The sequence below is a fragment of the Brassica rapa genome, chromosome A10 (genome assembly GCF_000309985.2).
Source record: "Brassica rapa cultivar Chiifu-401-42 chromosome A10, CAAS_Brap_v3.01, whole genome shotgun sequence".
Lineage (NCBI taxonomy): Eukaryota > Viridiplantae > Streptophyta > Magnoliopsida > Brassicales > Brassicaceae > Brassica > Brassica rapa.
In genome coordinates, this window is record NC_024804.2 from 12923195 (window position 1) to 12942723 (window position 19529).

Genomic DNA, 19529 nt, shown 5'->3' on the forward strand with positions numbered 1-19529 from the left:
AGTATATTTGTGATAATATCAAAGATATATATTTATAAACATTTGTGATAATATCAAAATTATATATTTATAAAATGAAAAGGTATCCGTACAGACGTACAGATGTACGGATCAAAGTCTATTTAACCTTAAACACTAAGTAATATGAAACTGGAATAATAAATTGTAATGGATAAGTATCAAAATTTAGTTTGACATGTCAATTATCAAATTAGGTAACAAATCATTTAAAAACTTTGAATAGTAACTCATACCATATATAATGCCTAAAAAAGATATTTATTTTTAAACCTTCTAAATGTCTAAGCATAATTTGGAGAAAAACGGATGAAAAGAATGGAACATATATAGAAGTAAAACAAACAAAACATAGCAAATGTTAAAGACTTAAGTAATGAATTTTTAATGATTTTCTTTCTAACATTGTAAAATCCTTTTGCTGATTTCCGCATATTCCACTAGTTTTTACCTTCTAATTTTAAATTTTCGCACGTGGTCAATTGTTTTATGTCATCACCAAATTAGTTGTCACTGAGTAAGAAATAGATTATTGCCACCTGTTATTATTTTGAATTATTGGTTGATTCCCATATCTAATAAAGTTATTAACTTGCAGTTTATAGTAAAACAGATAGAATTTGTAATTGAAACTGACCTTAAGTAAATATGGTAAAAATCTCACAAAAGAGATTTAGCATGCGTGTCATCAAAGGTTCTTTTCACTTTAGGCCTGAGTTGTGTTACAATCTCATTGGCACACGTAACTCTTTCGTATCGATGTTCAGGAGAAGTACACTAACACGTGTTTGGAATCAACGGTTACGATTTCTTCGTCCAGATAGAGGAGCAATACGTCACGCCATTCCACAAGCTCTCTTCTTCCTTCCTTCTTCATTTGAGTTTTTTTTTTTTTTAAATCTGCCCGTTAAAGTCTCGGGCAGGTGCCCGTTAATAAAGAGGACGTTTTATTTTATATCTTCTTCTATTATATAAAGCTTCCATGGCCAACCTTGTTTAAGCTTCTCTCCTTCTCCTCCTCCTGTGTGTCTCTCTTTAACTAGTTTGTGGTAAGGGAGAGAGTGATGGAGTTTGCGTGTTGATCGGTTTGAACGATCGCATGGCTGAGATTTGTTACGAGAACGAGTCAGTGATCACGAAAACGACGTCCACGGTGGTTACGAGGACGGCGGCGACAACGACGACTAAGAGGCGAGAACGGAGCTCTTCTCAAGCCGCGAGAAGGCGGAGAATGGAGATCCGTCGGTACAAGTTTGTCTCCGGTGAACAAGACCCCGTCTTCGTCGACGGCGAGTTACAGAGGCGGGGGAGACGTGAATCCACCGTGATTTACGAGTTAGCCAAGACCGAAACGGCGAAGGAGGTTGTCGTTTTGTGCGAGTCTCTGAGCTCTACGGTTATGGCATTGCCTGATCCAGATGCTTATCCTAAATACGGCGTCGCTTCTGTCTGTGGAAGAAGACGGGAGATGGAAGACGCCGTCGCTGTGCATCCGTTTTTTTACCGTCAACAGACGGAATTTTCCTCATTCGGATATCACTTCTGCGGCGTTTACGATGGCCATGGCTGTTCCCATGTACGACACCGTTTTAATCAAAGTTTTTTACGTTGTCTGTCATTTTCATGTTGTTTTGTTTTAAAATCTGTTTAGGTAGCGATGAGATGTAGAGAAAGGCTACACGAGCTAGTGCGGGAGGAGCTTGAGGCTGATGATGCTGACTGGGAAAAGTCAATGTCGCGTAGCTTCACGCGCATGGACCTAGAGGCTGTGGCGTTGAACGAAGGTGGTACGGCGAATTGCCGGTGCGAGCTTCAGAGGCCGGAGTGCGACGCGGTGGGGTCTACCGCGGTTGTGTCCATCCTCACACCGGAGAAAATCGTTGTGGCTAATTGTGGAGATTCCCGTGCGGTTCTATGCCGTAACGGGAAAGCTATTCCTTTGTCCTCCGACCATAAGGTTATCATCGTTGATCTCTTAGTTGTGTTAGTACAATTGTCTTAAACGTTCACGTCACTGTCATTGTTGTATCTTAGATCTACGGTTATGGTTCACTGTAAAATGGCAAACAAGAATTTCGTTACGTGTCGCGTCTAAAACTTAGCCATCAGTTTCTCCTTGTTTAATGCACCTTTAAATGTTATTATTATTGTTTTTTTTTTTTGGAAGAATTCGATTTTGATTAATGGGCATGCAACATCTGGACGGTTGTTAAGAATGTAAAAGACTTTTTAGGTTAGAAGATCTGTTAAAGTTTCTGAGTTCTAGGTTCTCTTTTAATCCGTCGTGTCATTGTTTTCGATGCCTTTTTAGGTTTGTTTACATGTCTCTCTCTCTTGTTTTATTAGCCGGACCGTCCAGACGAGCTAGACCGGATTCAAGCAGCGGGTGGTCGGGTTATCTACTGGGATGGCCCACGTGTCCTTGGAGTACTTGCAATGTCACGAGCCATAGGTCAGTAACATTGATTACACTTGACGAAACACTCTGTCCCCGTCCTATTGTCTGTACAAAAAGTTTCCGTACTTTCGATAATTAAAAGTTTAAAACTCGTATCGCCGCGAAAAATTTATTTATTTATTTTCTTCATTTCAGGCGATAATTACTTGAAGCCGTACGTTATCAGCAAACCGGAAGTAACCGTAACGGACCGGGTCAAGCAAGACGAGTTCCTTATACTAGCAAGCGACGGTCTTTGGGACGTTGTCTCAAACGAAACTGCATGTAACGTCGTTCGAATGTGTCTGAAAAGAAAAGTCAACAGTCAGCTAACGTCTTCACCGGAAAACGATGTTGCTGGCGCTGGAAACGTGGTCGTCGTCGGAGGGGATGTGTCGAATAAAGCGTGTGATGAAGCGTCGATTTTGCTGACGAGGCTTGCGTTAGCTAGACAAAGTTCTGACAACGTAAGTGTTGTGGTGGTTGATCTCCGAAGAGACACGTAGTTGTTTCTTGTCTCTCTCTCTCTTTCTCTCTCTCTCTCGTAATGTTTGTTTTTTTGTCCCGAGTCATGATGACTTTTGGGGCTTTCTTTAACTTTTTTTTGCTCTTCGGTTTAAGATGAAGGGTTTTTAATTTTAGCTTGACTTTTGGTATCACTTCGCAAGTGAACAGCGGTTTACATCTTCAGAAATTTTCACCCGTAGGTGAAACTGCGGTTAAAAAAACGTGAAGTTTCTTACATTTTTAGTTTCGGAATTTTTTACCATAGTATCTTTTTAGATGACAAATCTTATCATTCCTGAAACTAAGACAAATTAGAATCAATTAATTATACGATACCGAGTCATGTTTATGGAGCTTTGCTAGTTCTATTAATGTATGCCTGTATCACTATCCAAGTTCTACAAAAGTTAGTAAATTATGATTTGTGTTAGTACCATAATGCATGTTAATTTTAAAAACTAATGTTCTAATGAGAACTTTCAAGTTAATAGATGTTATATACTGCATATTGTGCTTGAATGACAGACAAACAGTTAAAGCAAGAACACTACTCCTACAAAAGTTATACGTGTTGATGAATTAACATTCTCTACTTTTTCTTTTGTAGCGGCTTTTTGTTATATATAAACTACAAAGTCATCAATAAGTTTGGATTCATGAAACATCAATAATGTAATGTGTCCAACACAATGACAGAAACGCGTGTGGTTTACACACGCTCATGTGACATGTGAGAAGAGTCCTACTCCATAGAGTGTTGACTGTAGTCGATAAAAATCTAATGTATCGTTGAAATTTGAAAGTAGTCAATTTTGTTTTCCAAAAAGCTGAGCTGACCTGGAAACTTAGTGAGAGCAAACTCTTCAGACTTCATATATCAAAGGATTTGAGACATTAACCATATGATATTTTGTTAAGCAAAAAACTATCGTTTATTTGATTAACAAAGTCCAATCAGATAGTATACATCAAAGACACGTCCGAGTGTAATTAAATCCAATCCTCAGATCTCAAGAACAATCTCTTCAGTCTGCCTTCTTGAGAGATAAACTCTACAAGCCAATTACAAATGTTCTCTTCGATGAATTGTAAAACAGGCTAACAAATCTATTTATGCTAAAGTTAAAAAAAAATCTATTTAGGCTAACAAATGTTCTACAAGCCAACATCTATGCCACCGTTCATGTTTCCACGTCATCAGCCAATGCTTCCAGATGAGCTTCCTTCGTTCACTCTAGCTCCTATATTCTTGTTCTTCCGTCTAAAATATGACTTCAGAGGTTTATCTAAGCAAATCGCATTGGGTTTAAGATAATGAACTTTTATGGAAGTTATCCCACAACCATCTGAAGAGGAACTTATTAATCCCTATTTTATATCATCAGCCAGGAAAATTCTAGGGTAACTCACTGCTTCTCTTTCAGTTTTGTAATTTCGTTTATTCAGATTCTCAACTCCACGGTTTGCATTTCTGAATCCTCTTCCATTGATAAATTATACGTCAACCAGAGTAGAATAAATATGTCCTATATTGAATTGGTCTGAATTTCTAGTTTACTAATGGATAAATTCATAGTTAACCATATCTACTTATGGAGAGTCAGTGGCATAGATGTTGTTGTAACCATATTAACTTTTATTCTCAGGTTCACACACACAAGTGTGTGTTTATACGAAGGAATTGATTTATTATGTTTCTAAATTATAAACGAGACATATGTTGGCCTGGCCCATTGTCCTCTCCAATAAAGCCCAAATCAAACATTTCATTTTGTCGCCGGCAGTTATCAATCGACGTTGGGATTCCAGAGGAGAGGCGAGAGTAAATCATCCGCTGCAGGCGTTGCCGGAAACTTAACATGGACTCGCACCACGCGTCTCTAGGACGTCGGACCGTAAGGATTCCCTTCGTCGCCGTCTTCATCTTCGCCTGACGGTATTTTACATCTGTGATTTGATTTGATTCTTTTTTTCCGCTTTCTGTGATCTCGTAGTTGGAGGAGATCCGTCAAAAGAGAGCCGCTCAAAGGCTTAGCAAAACTTCTTCAGGTCCAGATCTTAGCGAGATTCCGATTCCTACGGCTGGTAATTTCATCTCTTATTCAATTTTGGTTTTGAAATAAGGAATCTACTTATAGATTCTTTCAATCGTAATCCGTTGCAGGGATCAGGAAATCCGAGAGCGAGAATCGACTTTCTGAGGTAATATTCTATCAAAATTGATCATAATTTTGCTGAGTCTATAATTGAACATTAGAGGTTTTTTATTGGTTTTATTGATATTATGAACTTGCTGATGATTATGGTTTGTTTATCTCCACAGACAGATGTTGGTGCTTTATATTCTCAGCTCAAAGAGCTGCAGAAGAAGAATGCAGACATGGAGGAGCGTAACAAAATGTTGTATTCAAAGGTATCCTTCTTTCCTTTGCAGGAAAGCAGATCCCGTATCTTTTTCTTTTGTATAAATTGTATTGATTGTTTTTTCTTTTGTCCATGGGCTTCAGCTTCAGACAAATGAAGCTGAGAATGAATCACTTGAGACTCGGTTGAATGTGCTAGTGAGTTACAGTTTAAAGCTTTTTTTTTGTTTTACATCATTATCCATTCCTCGTTCAGTTTGTGTTGTAATGTCTTGACATATGTTCTTGTGGGATGGATATAACAGGAACAGAACACAGTGCCATCTCTGAGAAAAGCTCTAAAGGAAATTGCAATGGAGAAAGATGCTGCTGTTGTTTCACGAGTAGGGATTACTCATGTTTTAGTTTTAATGATGTCAAATATAACCTACTCTTGATTGCATTTTGATTGGTATATATTTATTACTTATAGGAGGATCTCTCAGCTCAAGTTAGGACTTTGAAGAAACGTGTTAAGGAGGCAGAGGAGGAACAATATCGAGTATGCAGATAGCCTTTATGTCTTCCGAATATTAAGTTTCCTTTTTCCTTGTTTTCTAAACTTACTATTTACTCATTGTTGATAGGCTGAGGAAGATGCAGCATCTCTCAGAGCAGAGCTTAACTCGATACAACAACAAACAATGGGTACTTCATTTGTTGGAGTTTCCCCGGACCAAGTATTAGAGAAAGAGATGGCCAAACTAAAATTAGAATTACAGGTTTGAGATAGATACTTTCTCGTCAGTCTTTATTTTGACGATAGTAATGTTCTTAATATACACAGAAAGAATCAATGTTGAGGCAGCAAGAACAACAGCGTGTAGCTGAAGAACAAACACGAGTTGCTTCGTTATTGTCTGAAAAGCAGGAACTGGAACAGAAAATTTCAGCTTTATCTAGCGGTGCCTCAGGTAATACTTGATGTTTTGCAAGTCTCGCTGTTTCAAAACTAGTCCTTATACAGCTGTGGTGTTTGGATGCATTAGCCTACGTGTAAAATGTTTTTTTTTGACTAATTTAAGGAATAGTCTTACTGAATGTGCACTTTTGGATACATATCAATAACTCTGTTCCCATGTTATTTGTTATGCAGAAGCATCAGAGTCAAGTCAAAAAGTATTTTCAGTGGTAAGAAAATTTTAGCTAACCCTGTACTGCCACTTGCCAGCATATATGCCTTCAACGTTTTATGGAATTCTTGAGGTTTGATTGGTTTCCATGTAGGAAGATAAAGAAATACTTGAGAAGCAGTTGCATGATATGGCTGTTGCACTTGAAAGACTGGAAAGTAGTAGACAAAAGCTTCTCATGGAGGTATTGTCTCAACTTTCTGCAATCAGTGTATACAATAGTCAAGGGTATGAGCGGAGAAAAAATTTTCACGCACTATGTTTTTCAGATTGACAACCAATCATCTGAAATAGAGAAGCTTTTTGAGGAGAACTCGAACCTCTCGGCTTCGTATCAAGAATCAATCAACATCTCAAAGCAGTGGGAGAATCAAGTAAGAGTCACGTTTCCTTTTGAGTGAGAAACAATTCCCTGGAATTTAAATTGATTTGTATCAAATGTTATAGGTGAAAGAATGTCTAAAGCAAAATGTAGAACTCCGTGAAGCTCTGGACAAGTTAAGAACAGAACAAGCTGGTACTCTATCACGAGTGTCTCCAGAAGTTCAGGCAAATGGGTCACATGGAACTGAAACTCTGTCCCTCAAGGTTTTAACTTCAGCAGCTCTTAAGTTATATTATGAAGTAAACCTGTGATTAAAATTCCGCATCACCTTTCTTTCAGAGCGAACTGGCGAAAGAACAGAGCAGAGCTGAATCGTTATCTGCGCAAGTTCTCCAACTGTCAGCTCAACTCCAGCAAACAACACAAGCATACAATGGGCTTATGCGTGTGTAAGTTTCATTCACATAGTTTCGTCTTCAACCGTTTTTGAGATCCTATTTTGTTGATTAATCGTTTGCCATATATTACAGCTATAAACCCGTGCTTAGAAACATTGAGAGCAGCTTAATCAGGCTGAAACAAGATGGATCAGTTACAGTGGCACAGTGAGTCAAGGGCACACCTCTGAGTATTGAATAGAAATTGTATACAACAAACACATATTTGGAAACTAAGGAGACCGTGAGATTAACTCATCAACACTTTTTCTGTACTAAACAATATGATTGGTTGTTTCGTGTTTCGGTTTGGTTAAGAGTTTGTCTAGAGTAGAATTAAAATTCGGTTCGGTAGATTTAACACCGGTTCGGCTCGGGTTCGAGAGAAACTGGGCCTTAGTAACTTGAGTTGGGCTGATTATAATCATATGACGGTTTTAGAATCTTCATATTTTTCGCGGGAAATGATTTCTTCCATAGCAGCAACCGGAGGACCATCAACTTTCCGGCGAGATCCCGATCCAAACGCTCTCAGGCTATCACGCCGGAAAACGTTCATCTCTCTCCTACGAAACTGCAAGAACGTCGCTCAGGTTCCACCGATACACGCCAAGATCATCCGAACCTTCCATGGACAAGACGCTTTCGTTGTCTTCGAACTTATCCGCATCTGCTCCACTCTCGATTCAATCGACTACGCATACGACGTGTTTCGTTACGTCTCCGACCCTAACGTGTATCTCTACACCGCCATGATCGATGGATTCGTCTCATCCAATCGTTTCTCTGATGGAGTTGCGTTGTATCGTCGTATGATTGACGATTCGATCATGCCTGATAACTACGTGACCACCTCTGTTCTGAAAGCGTGTGATTTGGAGGAGTGCAGAGAGGTTCACGGTCACGTTTTGAAACTCGGGTTCGGGTCTAGCAGATCGGTGAGGCTAAAACTGATGGAAGTCTACGGGAGATATGGAGAATTGGCTGATGCGAAGAAGGTGTTCGATGAAATGCCTGAGAGAGATGAGGTTGCGGCGACGGTTATGATAAACTGTTATTCTGAGAGTGGTTATATGAAAGAGGCGTTAGAGCTGTTCAAAGATGTTAAGGTTAAAGATACGGTTTGTTGGACTGCGATGATCGATGGGTTGGTTAGAAACAAGGAGATGAACAAAGCTTTGGAGCTTTTCAGGGAAATGCAGATGGAGAATGTTAGTGTCAATGAGTTTACAGCTGTCTGTGTTTTATCTGCCTGCTCGGATTTAGGTGCGTTGGAGCTCGGGCGTTGGGTACATTCGTTTGTTGAGAGTCAAAGGATAAAGCTTAGTAACTTCGTAGGCAATGCTTTGATTAATATGTACTCAAGGTGCGGTGATATCAATGAAGCAAAGCGGGTTTTTAAAGAGATGCGGGATAAAGATGCTGTTTCGTATAACACGATGATCTCTGGACTAGCAATGCACGGAGAAAGCTTTGAAGCCATCAAGGAGTTTCGGGATATGGTGAACAGAGGGTTTAGGCCGAACCAGGTGTCTTTGGTTGCTCTTTTAAACGCATGTAGCCATGGAGGTTTGTTGGATATAGGGATTGAGGTTTTTAATTCTATGGAGAGAGTTTTCGATGTTGAACCGCAGATTGAGCATTACGGATGTGTAGTCGATCTTCTTGGTCGAGTCGGGAGACTAGAGGAAGCGTATAGATTCATAGAAAACATGCCGATGGAACCGGATCATATTATGTTAGGAGCTCTTTTGAGTGCTTGTAAGATCCATGGAAACGTGGAACTCGGTGAGAAAGTGGCCAAGAGACTGATAGAATCTGAGGAGTCAGATTCTGGGACGTACGTTCTACTATCGAATATATATGCTTCATCAGGGAAATGGAAAGAATCAAATGAAATCAGAGGAAGTATGAGAGACTCAGGCATTGACAAGGAACCTGGTTGCAGTACCATAGAAGTGGACAACCAGATCCATGAGTTCCTTGTGGGAGATACAACACACCCTGAGAAAGAAGCAATTTATCAGAGATTACAAGAACTGAATCGAGTTCTTAGGTTCGATGATGTTATGTTGTATATCAATGATATGTAGGTAACAAAATACACATTGTTCTCTCTGTTTTTCTATGAATGGTTTTAGCCAAAAGGGTTGATTGAGTAAGCCACGACTGGACTTCTGACACTGTGGCCCCCATCAGACCAAACCAAAGACGAACTCACAACACTTCCATCCTTGAGTCCTTTACCAGAGACGGTCACAACAAATGTTTTCTTCTCCTTCAGGAGACCGAAACTCAGAACTTCTGGCTCAACGCTGATCTGAATCTCCGGTCGAAGAGGAACCACACTCGCTTTGAACGTAGAGTTCGGTGATCTAACGTTAGTAACGGTTCTTGTAAACGTGACATTGAACGGTTTAAGAGCAGTGGTAAACGTAGTCATGGTTGGGTAGTTCAGATCCTTGACTTCTGTTCTCTCTGAACAAGTGATGTTCCGTCCTGAGATTTTTGTAAGCAACCCTGGACCAAAACCCTCTGCACACAACATTTTGAGGTAGTCTTGTAACTCTAGTTCATACACAAGTCCCGGGTCGGTGGCGTTGGTCGGGTTAATGTGCCCTGATCCATATGCAAATTCTTGGTCCGGGTTTTTCATAACGTTCATCATGGGGGTAGCTGCCAATATAACATGACAATTCTCAGTTTTGTAGTCAGAAATCAAGAAAAAAAGGTTCGGTTTAAAATATTACCGGTTGTCATGATAGCGGATTTGATTGCCGAGGGAGACCAGTCTGGATGAAAAGACTTGACATAAGCAGCTACACCTGCCACATGAGGGCAAGCCATGGATGTGCCACTCATTACGCTAAACTTCACACTTCTCTTGTCCCCAGGGTTATCTGAAGGAGAAGCTTCTGGAGAGTACGCAGCAAGAATCTCTAATCCAGGTGCACTTACGTCAGGCTGCATATCAAATATCTGTTAGATAAACCAACTTAACTTTACTAATGATCTTTGTTCTGGTTGCATTACCTTCAATAGGTTCTTGATAATGAAACTTGGCCCACGAGAAGAGAAGGATGGAACATAAGGAGCTTCTTTATCAATTATCTCTTCACTTCTCAGTATCTCCGCTTGTGGGTTCCTACAAATTCACTCGTTTAACAAATGAACTGCTCCAATGATTCATATCTCTACTCTTAGTTTACTTACTCATCAGACTTGACATACGATTTAACAGAATTATAGTCCTCTAAGCTCAGAGAAGAGACCGGGAATGGGAACACAAAAGAGACGTCTCGAGTGAAAGTGTCTAGAACAATGGATCCAACGGCTCCGGCTTTGTAAGCCTCTTTGTTTGCTAGGAACTCGTCGCAGAGGACGATCTTCCCTTTGACCAGGTCTCTGTCCACACAATCTTTGGCGCAAAAGCTGTGAGTGATCATTGTGAGCATCAATCAAATATGTTTTTGATTCAAGATTCAGATTGGAACAATCAAGAAGAGAGGTTTCCTACTCACCTGGCTTGTAACGCGGGACAAGTTCTTGAAACGTTTTGGCCGTAAACGATCGGGAACTTTGTCCCGTTGAAGTTAACTGGATTAACTGACAGACCCTGTTTCAAGAAACAGAGTATCAACGAACTGATTCTACTGACGTTTTAAAACTGAACACACTCCAGACAAACGTACCGTTAAAGCTTTTCCATTACCAAGAACGACTCTGTCAACGAAACGTCGGTCCGTAGCACTGGCCGCGACGGTTATCATCCACGGAAATACATTTGCAACGGTCCCTTGGTCGGGCCCATAGTTCCCGGCGGACCCAACCGTGACAACCCCTCTAGTCATTGCGTGAAACGAACCAATGGCGAAAGAATTGCTCAGGATGTTGGGGGCTTCTCTTGAGATCGAGATGGAGATGACGTCAACGCCGTCGGCGATAGCGTCATCATAAGCCGCGAGGATATCTACGTCTTTGCAGCCAACGTCCTTGAGGCAGACTTTGTAAGCGGCGACTCTCGCAGAGGGAGCTCCACCACGAGCCGTGCCTTGAGCCAGACCGTAAAAGCTGGCCCCTTGAACGGGGTTGCCGGCAGCCGTTGACGCCGTGTGGGTCCCATGGCCATCGTCATCTCTGGCTGAGACAGAGTTTTTGGGGTAAAACATAGCTCCAATGAGTTTGCTTGTACCACAAGAAAGATAATAACAGGTCAGACGTTTAGTATATAAGACCATGCACAAGGAAATAAGTAGCTTACTAGTAATGTGCAATCATTGCTCTCAATGTTTTATGAGTGTAAAAATATTAGCTCATTGGTCTAATTCATTACAAACTCCTATAAATCTTCTACATATGAATAATATAATGTTTACTAATTAAATATACATCAACTAAACAGGATATTCAAATCAAGATTGCATGATATCTTGTAGTTTCAGAGATGCAAACTAAGTGCTCCCTATAAGTTCTCAGCACCTAATAATTTTCATATACAGACTTTCTATCAAGTTTGATAAGAAGAAAATGTTAGAATATAATCTTACTTGTTGCAAGTGAAGTTTCTGCCACCTTTACAAGAACCTTTCCATCTCTGTGGAGGTGGACCAAAACCTTGGTCGTGAAAGCTCTCAGATTCCGGCCAGATTCCACTGTCAAAGACTCCAATGATAACATCACTTTCTTTCGCACTTTCTCGTTTCGCTCTCTCACCCAATCCTACAAAGTCCCATGATCTTGTTGTGTCCAGATCATAAGTCCGGCTTGGAAATACGAAGACCACTTCTTTTTTCATACCTACACATATTATATAAATTGTAGCAAAGGTTATGAGTTTTAGGTAAGATCTTCCTAAAGTTTTTTTTTCTAATCTTTTATCAAGAATTTATGAGGTTACCCACTTTCCAGTATTTTACTCTCGGCTAGAGATAGATAAGCAGCGAATCCATTGAAGCTCCTTGAATAGCTTCTAATTAACAAACTCGATGCAGAACTGTAAAAAGGAACAAAAAAACAGAGGATAATTATTCTTTTACATAATTACATATCTAAAAGTATTACAAATCTGGAACCAAAAAAGGTTGAATCGTACTCAGAGTTAGAGGCAAAAAGTTCTTGGAGCAATTTGAGATGTTGAGAAGGAGCTGAGTATCCATTCTCTGGAAGTGCACCTAGATATACAATATATGCCTGCAATACATATATGTACGTAAGTATAAAGAGAGAGATAGAGAGACAGAGTTACTATACGGTGTGTTTTAATTTGATCATAAAGAAGAAGCAAAAACTTGAACTTGCCTCTCTATTATCATCATCCGCAGACACATCTCTAGTGAACACGAATGTTAAACAGATTAAGAAAAGAGACGTAAGAAACTTAGCCATTGTGTGAAACTCTAAACAAGAATGTCAAATTGGGGACTGAGAGGAGAAATATTGTGTTAGAGATTTTTATAAACGAAAATACACTAAATCTATTTTTCTTGGTTTTCCTAACAAGGGTCAAACATTTCAAATAAATATAGGTAATACATTAAAATCTTCCTTGGCTGATATGCCAATGGCTTCTACAGTCGAGGAAGGTTTTGACCAAAAACATAAATCCTTAGGAACGTTAATCGATGGGAGAAGAACTTGATGATTTTTCCCTTTTTGAGTTTGTCCATAAAGACTTATTCTTGGTGAACGGGTTCATTTAACCAATAGAATTATGTTATTTCATATTCGATATTTTTTTAAAAAGTAAACAAAATATTGTCAAATTATATTATCTTTTTAAAATAAAAAAGTAAAAAATAGTATTAGTTACAAAAAAAATATTTTTAACGTCGTCACTAAAACACTAAATCCTAAACTTCAAATCATAATCTTTAAACCCTAAACTCTTGGATGAATCCTACTCTAAATCAAAAATACTAAAACATTCAGGAATTTAGGATTAAGGGTTTAGGGTTTAGTATTTTGATTTAGACTTTATGATTTATCCAATGGTTTACCCAAGGGTTTAGGGTTTATGATTTAAGGTTTAGTGTTTTGCTGACGACGTTAAAAAATATTTTTTAAAATATTCTTTTTTGTAACTAACTAACTACTATTATTTTTTTATTTTTTTTTATTTTAAAAACATAATATAACATAATAATATTTTATTTTCTTTTCTAAAATATATCGAATATGAAATAACGAAATTCTAGTGGTTGGTAAACCTAGGGGTGAACCCAAAAATAACTCTTCTCAACTACTATACACAATTACTATTTGGTTCTAAATGGTGATCAAAGAAATGAATTGGAATAGTTGATTACTTACCGTTCTTTACAATTTACACTATTTACAAGGAATATTTATCAATTATGATTCTTTAACATTCTTTAATTTTTAAGGAAAAAAAACTACAATTATTCTTTATCAAATTAGGAGAAAAATAGATTTTCCTCTTCTTTTTTTTTTCTTTCATTCACTGATTTTCTTCTTATTCCTCGTACTCTTTTTAGAGCCAAATATTGTTTCCAATATAAACAATAAGAACAACAGTTTGCAACAACATGAACAAAGTTCACCAAACTCGAATGAAGTTACATCCGACAAGTATTGGTTACGATCAAGTTCCAATGATTCAGGATAAACATCCATGGGACTATTATACAACTTAGTCACATGACATCTTCTGTAAAAGAAGGAAGACAAGAATCGAAGCCGGCCTGAGACTTTGCCTATGCGGCTGCTGCAGGATCGTTTATGACTCCCAAAAAATCGTCTTTGATGGTTCCCACACAGAACTGCAAAACCAAAGACAAATATGCTTAAACATCAATAAGACTGAAGATAAGATTGAAAGAATATGAGTTGTTGCATTGTAAATTAAAGTTATAGAGATGGTGCATACGATTTCAGTGGCATCGACTCTGGTGCCAATAATCTTTAGTCTCACTTCACATTCTTTCTGGATTTTAACCTGCAAGAAGCATTGAAAACATTAGGTTTCTTGAAGATAGGCGAAAACACACGGCGGGTGGAAATAAGAAAAAGAGAGAAAAGAAACAAACTGATCCATCAGATGTTGTATAATTAGGCATGTCTCCAGCCTGAAACTCCATATCATCTGGTATCAACTATAGTCATTGAAAAGAGGAGAAAAATTAAGATATATATATATATAAACACATGCAACCAACAAAAAAAACATATAAGCTTACGTGCTTGGACACAAATATCTGAACAGGCCCAGCTTCAGCGAAGAATCCCATCTGATAACATATGTTAGTGGAAATTTCCATCACTAATTAAAGACAAAGAAGTACATGAATTACCTTATTGACGAGAGTTACAACGGCTTCGAAGATCTGGCCTTTGAAAGGTCTGAAAACGACGCACTGGTATTTAACGGGGAAGGTGACGAAAGCAGTCCCATTACGGACCAATCCATTGCCTACGCTCTCTATTCCAGTGATCGCCACTACAAACCCATGCCTCCCACTGTCACCAAACCAAACACAAATCAATCAACAATCTTGGAATTTGTGATTACTACGAAGGATTGAAGTAGAAGAAAGAAACCTGCAAGTGCCCTCGACGTCTTTCATGAGCTTAGAGACGAGGTTTTCACGAAGGTTGCGACCAAAGAAACGTGGGTGTAATTGCATGTTTCGCTCCAATACTATGTGGAAAAACATCTCTTCTTTGAGTTTTTTTTCTCTGTCGCTCTCTCTAGCTTCTGTCTCCGAGACCTACTTCTTTCTTTGTTCGACACCTCTGAAAGAAACCATCAACGCGGCCTTATTTAAAAGAAACCTTGATCTCTATAAACTGTCAGATTATAATCAGATGAACGGTTGAGATCGCAACTTTGTTTTTTTTTTTGCTTTTTTCACAAAAGCCAGTTGCGATCTGGACCGTTCATATGGCTTTTTTGTTTGTGAAGGTGGTTTTACCATTTAACTTTTTTGAATGCAGATTGACTTTTAAGTCCAACCAAATGATTAATTTAGGGTGGGTTAGCGAGATTTAAATTTCTATAGAGTTTGTTGATTTTATAAGTTAGAGAGATATGCTAAATTTGGAAAAAAATATAATTTTTTTTTGTATATTGTGAAAATCTATGAAAATAAAATAATATAATAATTCTAAGAATTTAAGGGAAACATGTTTTCAAAATCTTGTTTTCTGAGTTAAAATATTAAGAATTTAACTTTTAATAACATTATTTTAATAAATTTATAAAATCATTAAAATCTAAATTTTTTAATAACAAATGATTTTGTATAAATTTTAATGAGAATGTAAAAATTTATAAACCAATAACACTGGACTTAAAAATTCTAAGACTCATTATACCACTAACACCCTTTTAGTATTCATTCACACATTTTATTCCTGCAAAATCCTCCTTTTTTTATAGGGTTTATCATAATTTATGTCATGATGGCCGAAGATTTCCGTGTGTATAAGTGTGTGATACAAAATACAGAAGTTGTATATACCACTTAGCAATTCAGTTGACCAAAGAAAAAAAAAACTTTGCAGACTTTTTTTACTGTCTAATATGAGAGTCAGAGAAGAAGATGATAAGAACATACAGTTTTGAGAAAAATAAATGGCAAGTGTTCAAGTAAAATGATGATATAATAACATGTAAAATTTAAGGCCTCTCAGGACATTGCCTCAGGGAGCATCAAAGGTTTCTCTCTCTCTCCCCCAGAGGGTTCAAACTGCAAAATTGCACAGTTAAATAATCTCAGATCTCAAGTTCAAAACTTTTAGCAAACAAATCTAAAAGACTCGAATCAAGAAGGTATCTTGAACTACCTCTTTACATTCATAAGAACCGTGGCCTCCGATCAGCAGGCTTCAGTATTTGGAAAGAGCACATCAAACTCTCATCAACACTCATCATCGCACCCGCATTGTCGAATTCACCACAGTAGTTAGGCGCTGAGAATATAGTCACAAGCTGTCTATCAGCAAAGAACTCATAACCATCCTCTACAACCTGCCATTAAAAAAGACAAATTTTTATTAAAAAAATCCGCAACTCATTTAAAGATTGTGTAGTTTAGTTAGACCAACCTGGTGAGCACGACAGATGAGATCCATATCATTCTTTATCAGAAACTCAGCAACCTTATCAGCTCCAAACGTGTAAGACACTCCACGGTCATTCATCCCCCAGCCTTTAACATCTTTACTCGGATCAGACCAAAGCAAATCACAAAGCAGACCAGAGTCCGGAACATCTGTAGGTCGCTTAATGTTCTTAATCTGTTCCACGCTGGTCAAATCGGGAGAAAGACCACCGTGCATGCACAGTATCTTATCGTCTATTACAGCAGCCACGGGGAGGCAGTTAAAAGAATCTGTAAACACTTTCCAGAGTCTGACGCTGAACCTACGTTTGCATTCGTCGTAGAATCCGTAGATTCTGTTGATGGAAGCACACTCGTGGTTTCCTCTTAGGAGAAAGAAGTTCTCGGGGTATTTGATTTTGTAGGCGAGGAGAAGACAGATGGTTTCCAAGCTCTGCTTCCCACGGTCAACGTAGTCTCCTAAGAATAGATAGTTAGCTGCAGGAGGGAAGCCTCCGTATTCAAATAGCCTCAATAGATCTGAGTACTGTCCATGAATATCACCTGACAAAATGAGACACATCAGCTTATGTGTTCTTCTTTGTAAAACAAGACCAAACAAAACCAATCCTAGGTTACATCAATCGCTAAGATACTCAGCTAATCTATGTCAATGGGTATAACCTTTTCACAAGGTCACACAAGGTTACATCAATCCAATGATTTTTATGAGTCCATTAACTTCTCAGCTGCTGCAACTAGATGATTGATTAAACATCTCTACCACTCTTAGCTACAACTCAAATACACACCAAAAAATAATACTAATTATTTTCTGTTCCTCCTTATGTATAACTAGACCAAACACACAAACACATGTCTGTCTGGAACCAATTCACGTCTCTCACAAAACCCATTCTCAAGACAGATAAAAATAAAAACTTTTTTTTATGGCTTAAGGAAGCTAAAGCTATAAAGGCAATAATTGAAGAAGTTAGATCAAAAGAGAGAGAAACTGAATACCGCAGATCTTGATGGGAGCTTCGAGCTCAAGGAGGTTAGGCTGTTGAAGGAAAATCTCTTTGGAGACGATGCAAAGCTGTCGGATCTCAGACTCGTTGAGCATGACCTGTTTGGTTCCAGGCTTTGGGTTTCTGTAATCCAACAGACGACGAATGATGTCGTCTAGAACGGCAGGGTCCAAGCTTCCCCCTTGCTGCGCCATTCCCAAAGCAGACCCCCCGCGATCGAAACTACCAAACACCAATCAATGATTTGTGTATCTACCAAAAAAAAAAAAGTTTGATTCTTTCGGACAATATTCAATCGCCTAAAATCTTCTCTCGATCTTTGGAGTCACCAATAAAGTTTTCTCCTTTGTTTCGCCAAATGTTCTGTTCTCTTCGTTTGTTTGTTTGATTTTAAATTAAATTAAAATTATTCTCCAGAAATAATAATAGCATAATGCAACTCTCTCTCTCTGTCTGCATAATGTTAGAAATCATCTCCCCCAAAACGTGACACAATAGCTTCGGTCTCTCTCCTCTCTGTTCTCTCTCTATCCATCTTTCACAGAGATGAGATGAGACGAAGCTTTCACCGGATCTAGTCCGGTCTATGACTCCCGATGGTTCGGGCTTTTGACTCTGGGAAGCGGTGGTTCACTCAACACCGTCTTCGCCGGCTTTTCTTCTTGCTTCTCATCGTCTTTTGACGGTGTCGTGGGCAAGTTTGGTCCCAGTTCTTTTCTGGTACCTCGTTTTGTTCTCCTGCTTGACCTCCGCTTCTTTTCGCTTTCTCTGGATTAGACTGACTCTCGATCTGACACTCGGATTGTTCTCTCCTCCCCTCAGATAGGCAGTTGCATCTTCGCGCTTCTACTGATCTTAAAAGATGTCTGGGTTTCATGTCAAGGTGAATCTGATTCTCTAGATCGATTGAGGCTATTGATCCTATCTTTATTGAAGCGTTGGTCTGTTCTTCCGTCGGCTTTGTCCTTTTCATTACGATTGCTCTTCGTTGAGCTTTCTCCTCTCATCGGATTGACATGTTTGTTTTCCGGTGTCGGAGCTCCGATGAAGACCTCGTCGTCGGCGTTGAAACGGTTGATTGATTGACAGGGGGACTCATCAGGCACGTGTTCATCTTCCACCTTGTGCCCTACACGTGTGTTGAGTTGCTCTCGTGTCGTCTTCCCCGATAAGGCTGTTGTTGCCTTCAAACCTTTGGGCCTTTCGTTGTGGGCCTCTCTTTTCTTTTTGTGTCTGGGCCAACTGTTCACTTTTAGTTGTGCCTCATTTTCTATGTTAGTATTGTCTATCTTTTGGGCCTTATGTGTAAATTATGATCTTGTTTAATAAAATATCAGTTGTCAAAAAAAGAAATCATCTCCCCCGTGTTCGTCCATTTTCGATGGATTTGCTGGTCCCCACTTCCACACACCACTTATTATTCTTTTTTACTAAAAAAACAATTGTTTTTTTTCTCTGTAAATAATTATTTTCATCGAAGTTCATCCTCTTTCCTTATAATAATATACTGGATCGGAGGAATTCAGGAATTGTATTTTTTGGATCTATACTCCAAATGTAGTCATCTATGCTATTAATTTAAAAGACTAGAGAATTTTACTATGAGTTTGAAATTTTAATTAATGTTCACTTGTAAACCAAACTCCACTAGCCTTGTTATTTTACTGTTTTGAAGTCATCTTGCTCATCTTTCAACAGTTAAACCATATTTTATAACTGTTTCATTATAAAAGGTGCTATATAAGATATCATTATCTTCTAGTTTAGTATAAGTTGAAATTATCATCAGAAACTAGTAACTGTTTCATTCTGAATTTGTGAAAAAAGAGGACTAGCTTTCAAAATCAAAGTTCAAGTCTTAAACCGTACGTTTTTCCATAGTTATTGTCAGCAGTCAGAAGCTGTCATTTTCACTGAAAACTACGATTGTAAGCTTTTACTCTTGTTGTTATCTCAATTTATCATGCATCATTTTGTTTTGTAGAGGTTTATATCATCCATAAAATCCATTCTCACTTGTATCTTTTTCCCACGTACAACCTTCCTTCTTATATGTACATTTTTTTTTTTTACTGCCGTCTATAATAGTTTTTCACTAAAATATTCTCAGGTAGTTAGTTGCACAAAAACAAAAATCTTAGGTAAAATTACAAATGTAAACAATTATCTAAACCTTC

General features: G+C 38.4%; 6 protein-coding genes and 1 long non-coding RNA gene across 8 annotated transcripts; 4 read left to right on the plus strand and 3 right to left on the minus strand.

Annotated features, from left to right (window-relative positions):
• Positions 1–964: 964 nt before the first annotated feature.
• Positions 965–3199, plus strand: LOC103845336 (probable protein phosphatase 2C 78). The gene is made up of 4 exons (XM_009122172.3): positions 965–1594; positions 1670–1975; positions 2365–2470; positions 2612–3199. Exons 1-4 carry the CDS (start codon positions 1118–1120, stop codon positions 2959–2961), a joined length of 1239 nt encoding a protein of 412 aa, XP_009120420.1. The 5' UTR covers positions 965–1117; the 3' UTR covers positions 2962–3199.
• Positions 3200–4746: 1547 nt separating this feature from the next.
• Positions 4747–7595, plus strand: LOC103845338 (myosin-14). Its single transcript, XM_009122173.3, has 15 exons — positions 4747–4857; positions 4957–5047; positions 5127–5164; positions 5286–5375; positions 5470–5523; positions 5631–5708; positions 5798–5866; positions 5952–6086; positions 6152–6278; positions 6461–6495; positions 6592–6681; positions 6767–6871; positions 6945–7085; positions 7162–7271; positions 7353–7595. Exons 1-15 carry the CDS (start codon positions 4822–4824, stop codon positions 7429–7431), a joined length of 1278 nt encoding a protein of 425 aa, XP_009120421.1. The 5' UTR covers positions 4747–4821; the 3' UTR covers positions 7432–7595.
• Positions 7596–7639: 44 nt separating this feature from the next.
• LOC103845341 (putative pentatricopeptide repeat-containing protein At5g59200, chloroplastic) lies at positions 7640–9406 on the plus strand. Its single transcript, XM_009122177.3, has one exon. The coding sequence runs from the start codon at positions 7688–7690 to the stop codon at positions 9350–9352; it is 1665 nt and encodes a 554-aa protein (XP_009120425.2). The 5' UTR covers positions 7640–7687; the 3' UTR covers positions 9353–9406.
• LOC103845339 (subtilisin-like protease SBT4.3) lies at positions 9344–13121 on the minus strand. The gene is made up of 10 exons (XM_033282111.1): positions 12550–13121; positions 12352–12450; positions 12161–12252; positions 11807–12056; positions 10952–11444; positions 10781–10875; positions 10473–10691; positions 10293–10404; positions 10010–10223; positions 9344–9935 (listed from the first exon to the last, which is right to left on the minus strand). Exons 1-10 carry the CDS (start codon positions 12642–12644, stop codon positions 9397–9399), a joined length of 2208 nt encoding a protein of 735 aa, XP_033138002.1. The 5' UTR covers positions 12645–13121; the 3' UTR covers positions 9344–9396.
• Positions 13122–13326: 205 nt separating this feature from the next.
• LOC103845342 (DNA-directed RNA polymerase II subunit 7) lies at positions 13327–15461 on the minus strand. Its single transcript, XM_033282104.1, has 6 exons — positions 14817–15461; positions 14570–14735; positions 14456–14506; positions 14306–14371; positions 14146–14214; positions 13327–14038 (listed from the first exon to the last, which is right to left on the minus strand). The coding sequence occupies exons 1-6, from the start codon at positions 14930–14932 to the stop codon at positions 13973–13975; spliced, it is 534 nt and encodes a 177-aa protein (XP_033137995.1). The 5' UTR covers positions 14933–15461; the 3' UTR covers positions 13327–13972.
• Positions 15462–15754: 293 nt separating this feature from the next.
• Positions 15755–18676, minus strand: LOC103845343 (serine/threonine-protein phosphatase PP1 isozyme 2). 2 transcript variants are annotated; one of them, XM_033282099.1, is made up of 5 exons: positions 17677–18676; positions 17345–17643; positions 16326–16885; positions 16065–16248; positions 15755–15967 (listed from the first exon to the last, which is right to left on the minus strand). In XM_033282099.1, exons 2-4 carry the CDS (start codon positions 17544–17546, stop codon positions 16075–16077), a joined length of 936 nt encoding a protein of 311 aa, XP_033137990.1. In that variant the 5' UTR covers positions 17547–17643; positions 17677–18676; the 3' UTR covers positions 15755–15967; positions 16065–16074. The 2 variants fall into 2 exon arrangements, with proteins under 2 accessions (XP_033137990.1, XP_009120427.1); XM_009122179.3 differs by having other exon boundaries at positions 17345–17811.
• Positions 16892–17177, plus strand: LOC117128971. The gene is made up of 2 exons (XR_004452497.1): positions 16892–17053; positions 17084–17177. It is a non-coding gene; the product is annotated as an uncharacterized LOC117128971 (long non-coding RNA).
• Positions 18677–19529: the final 853 nt, after the last annotated feature.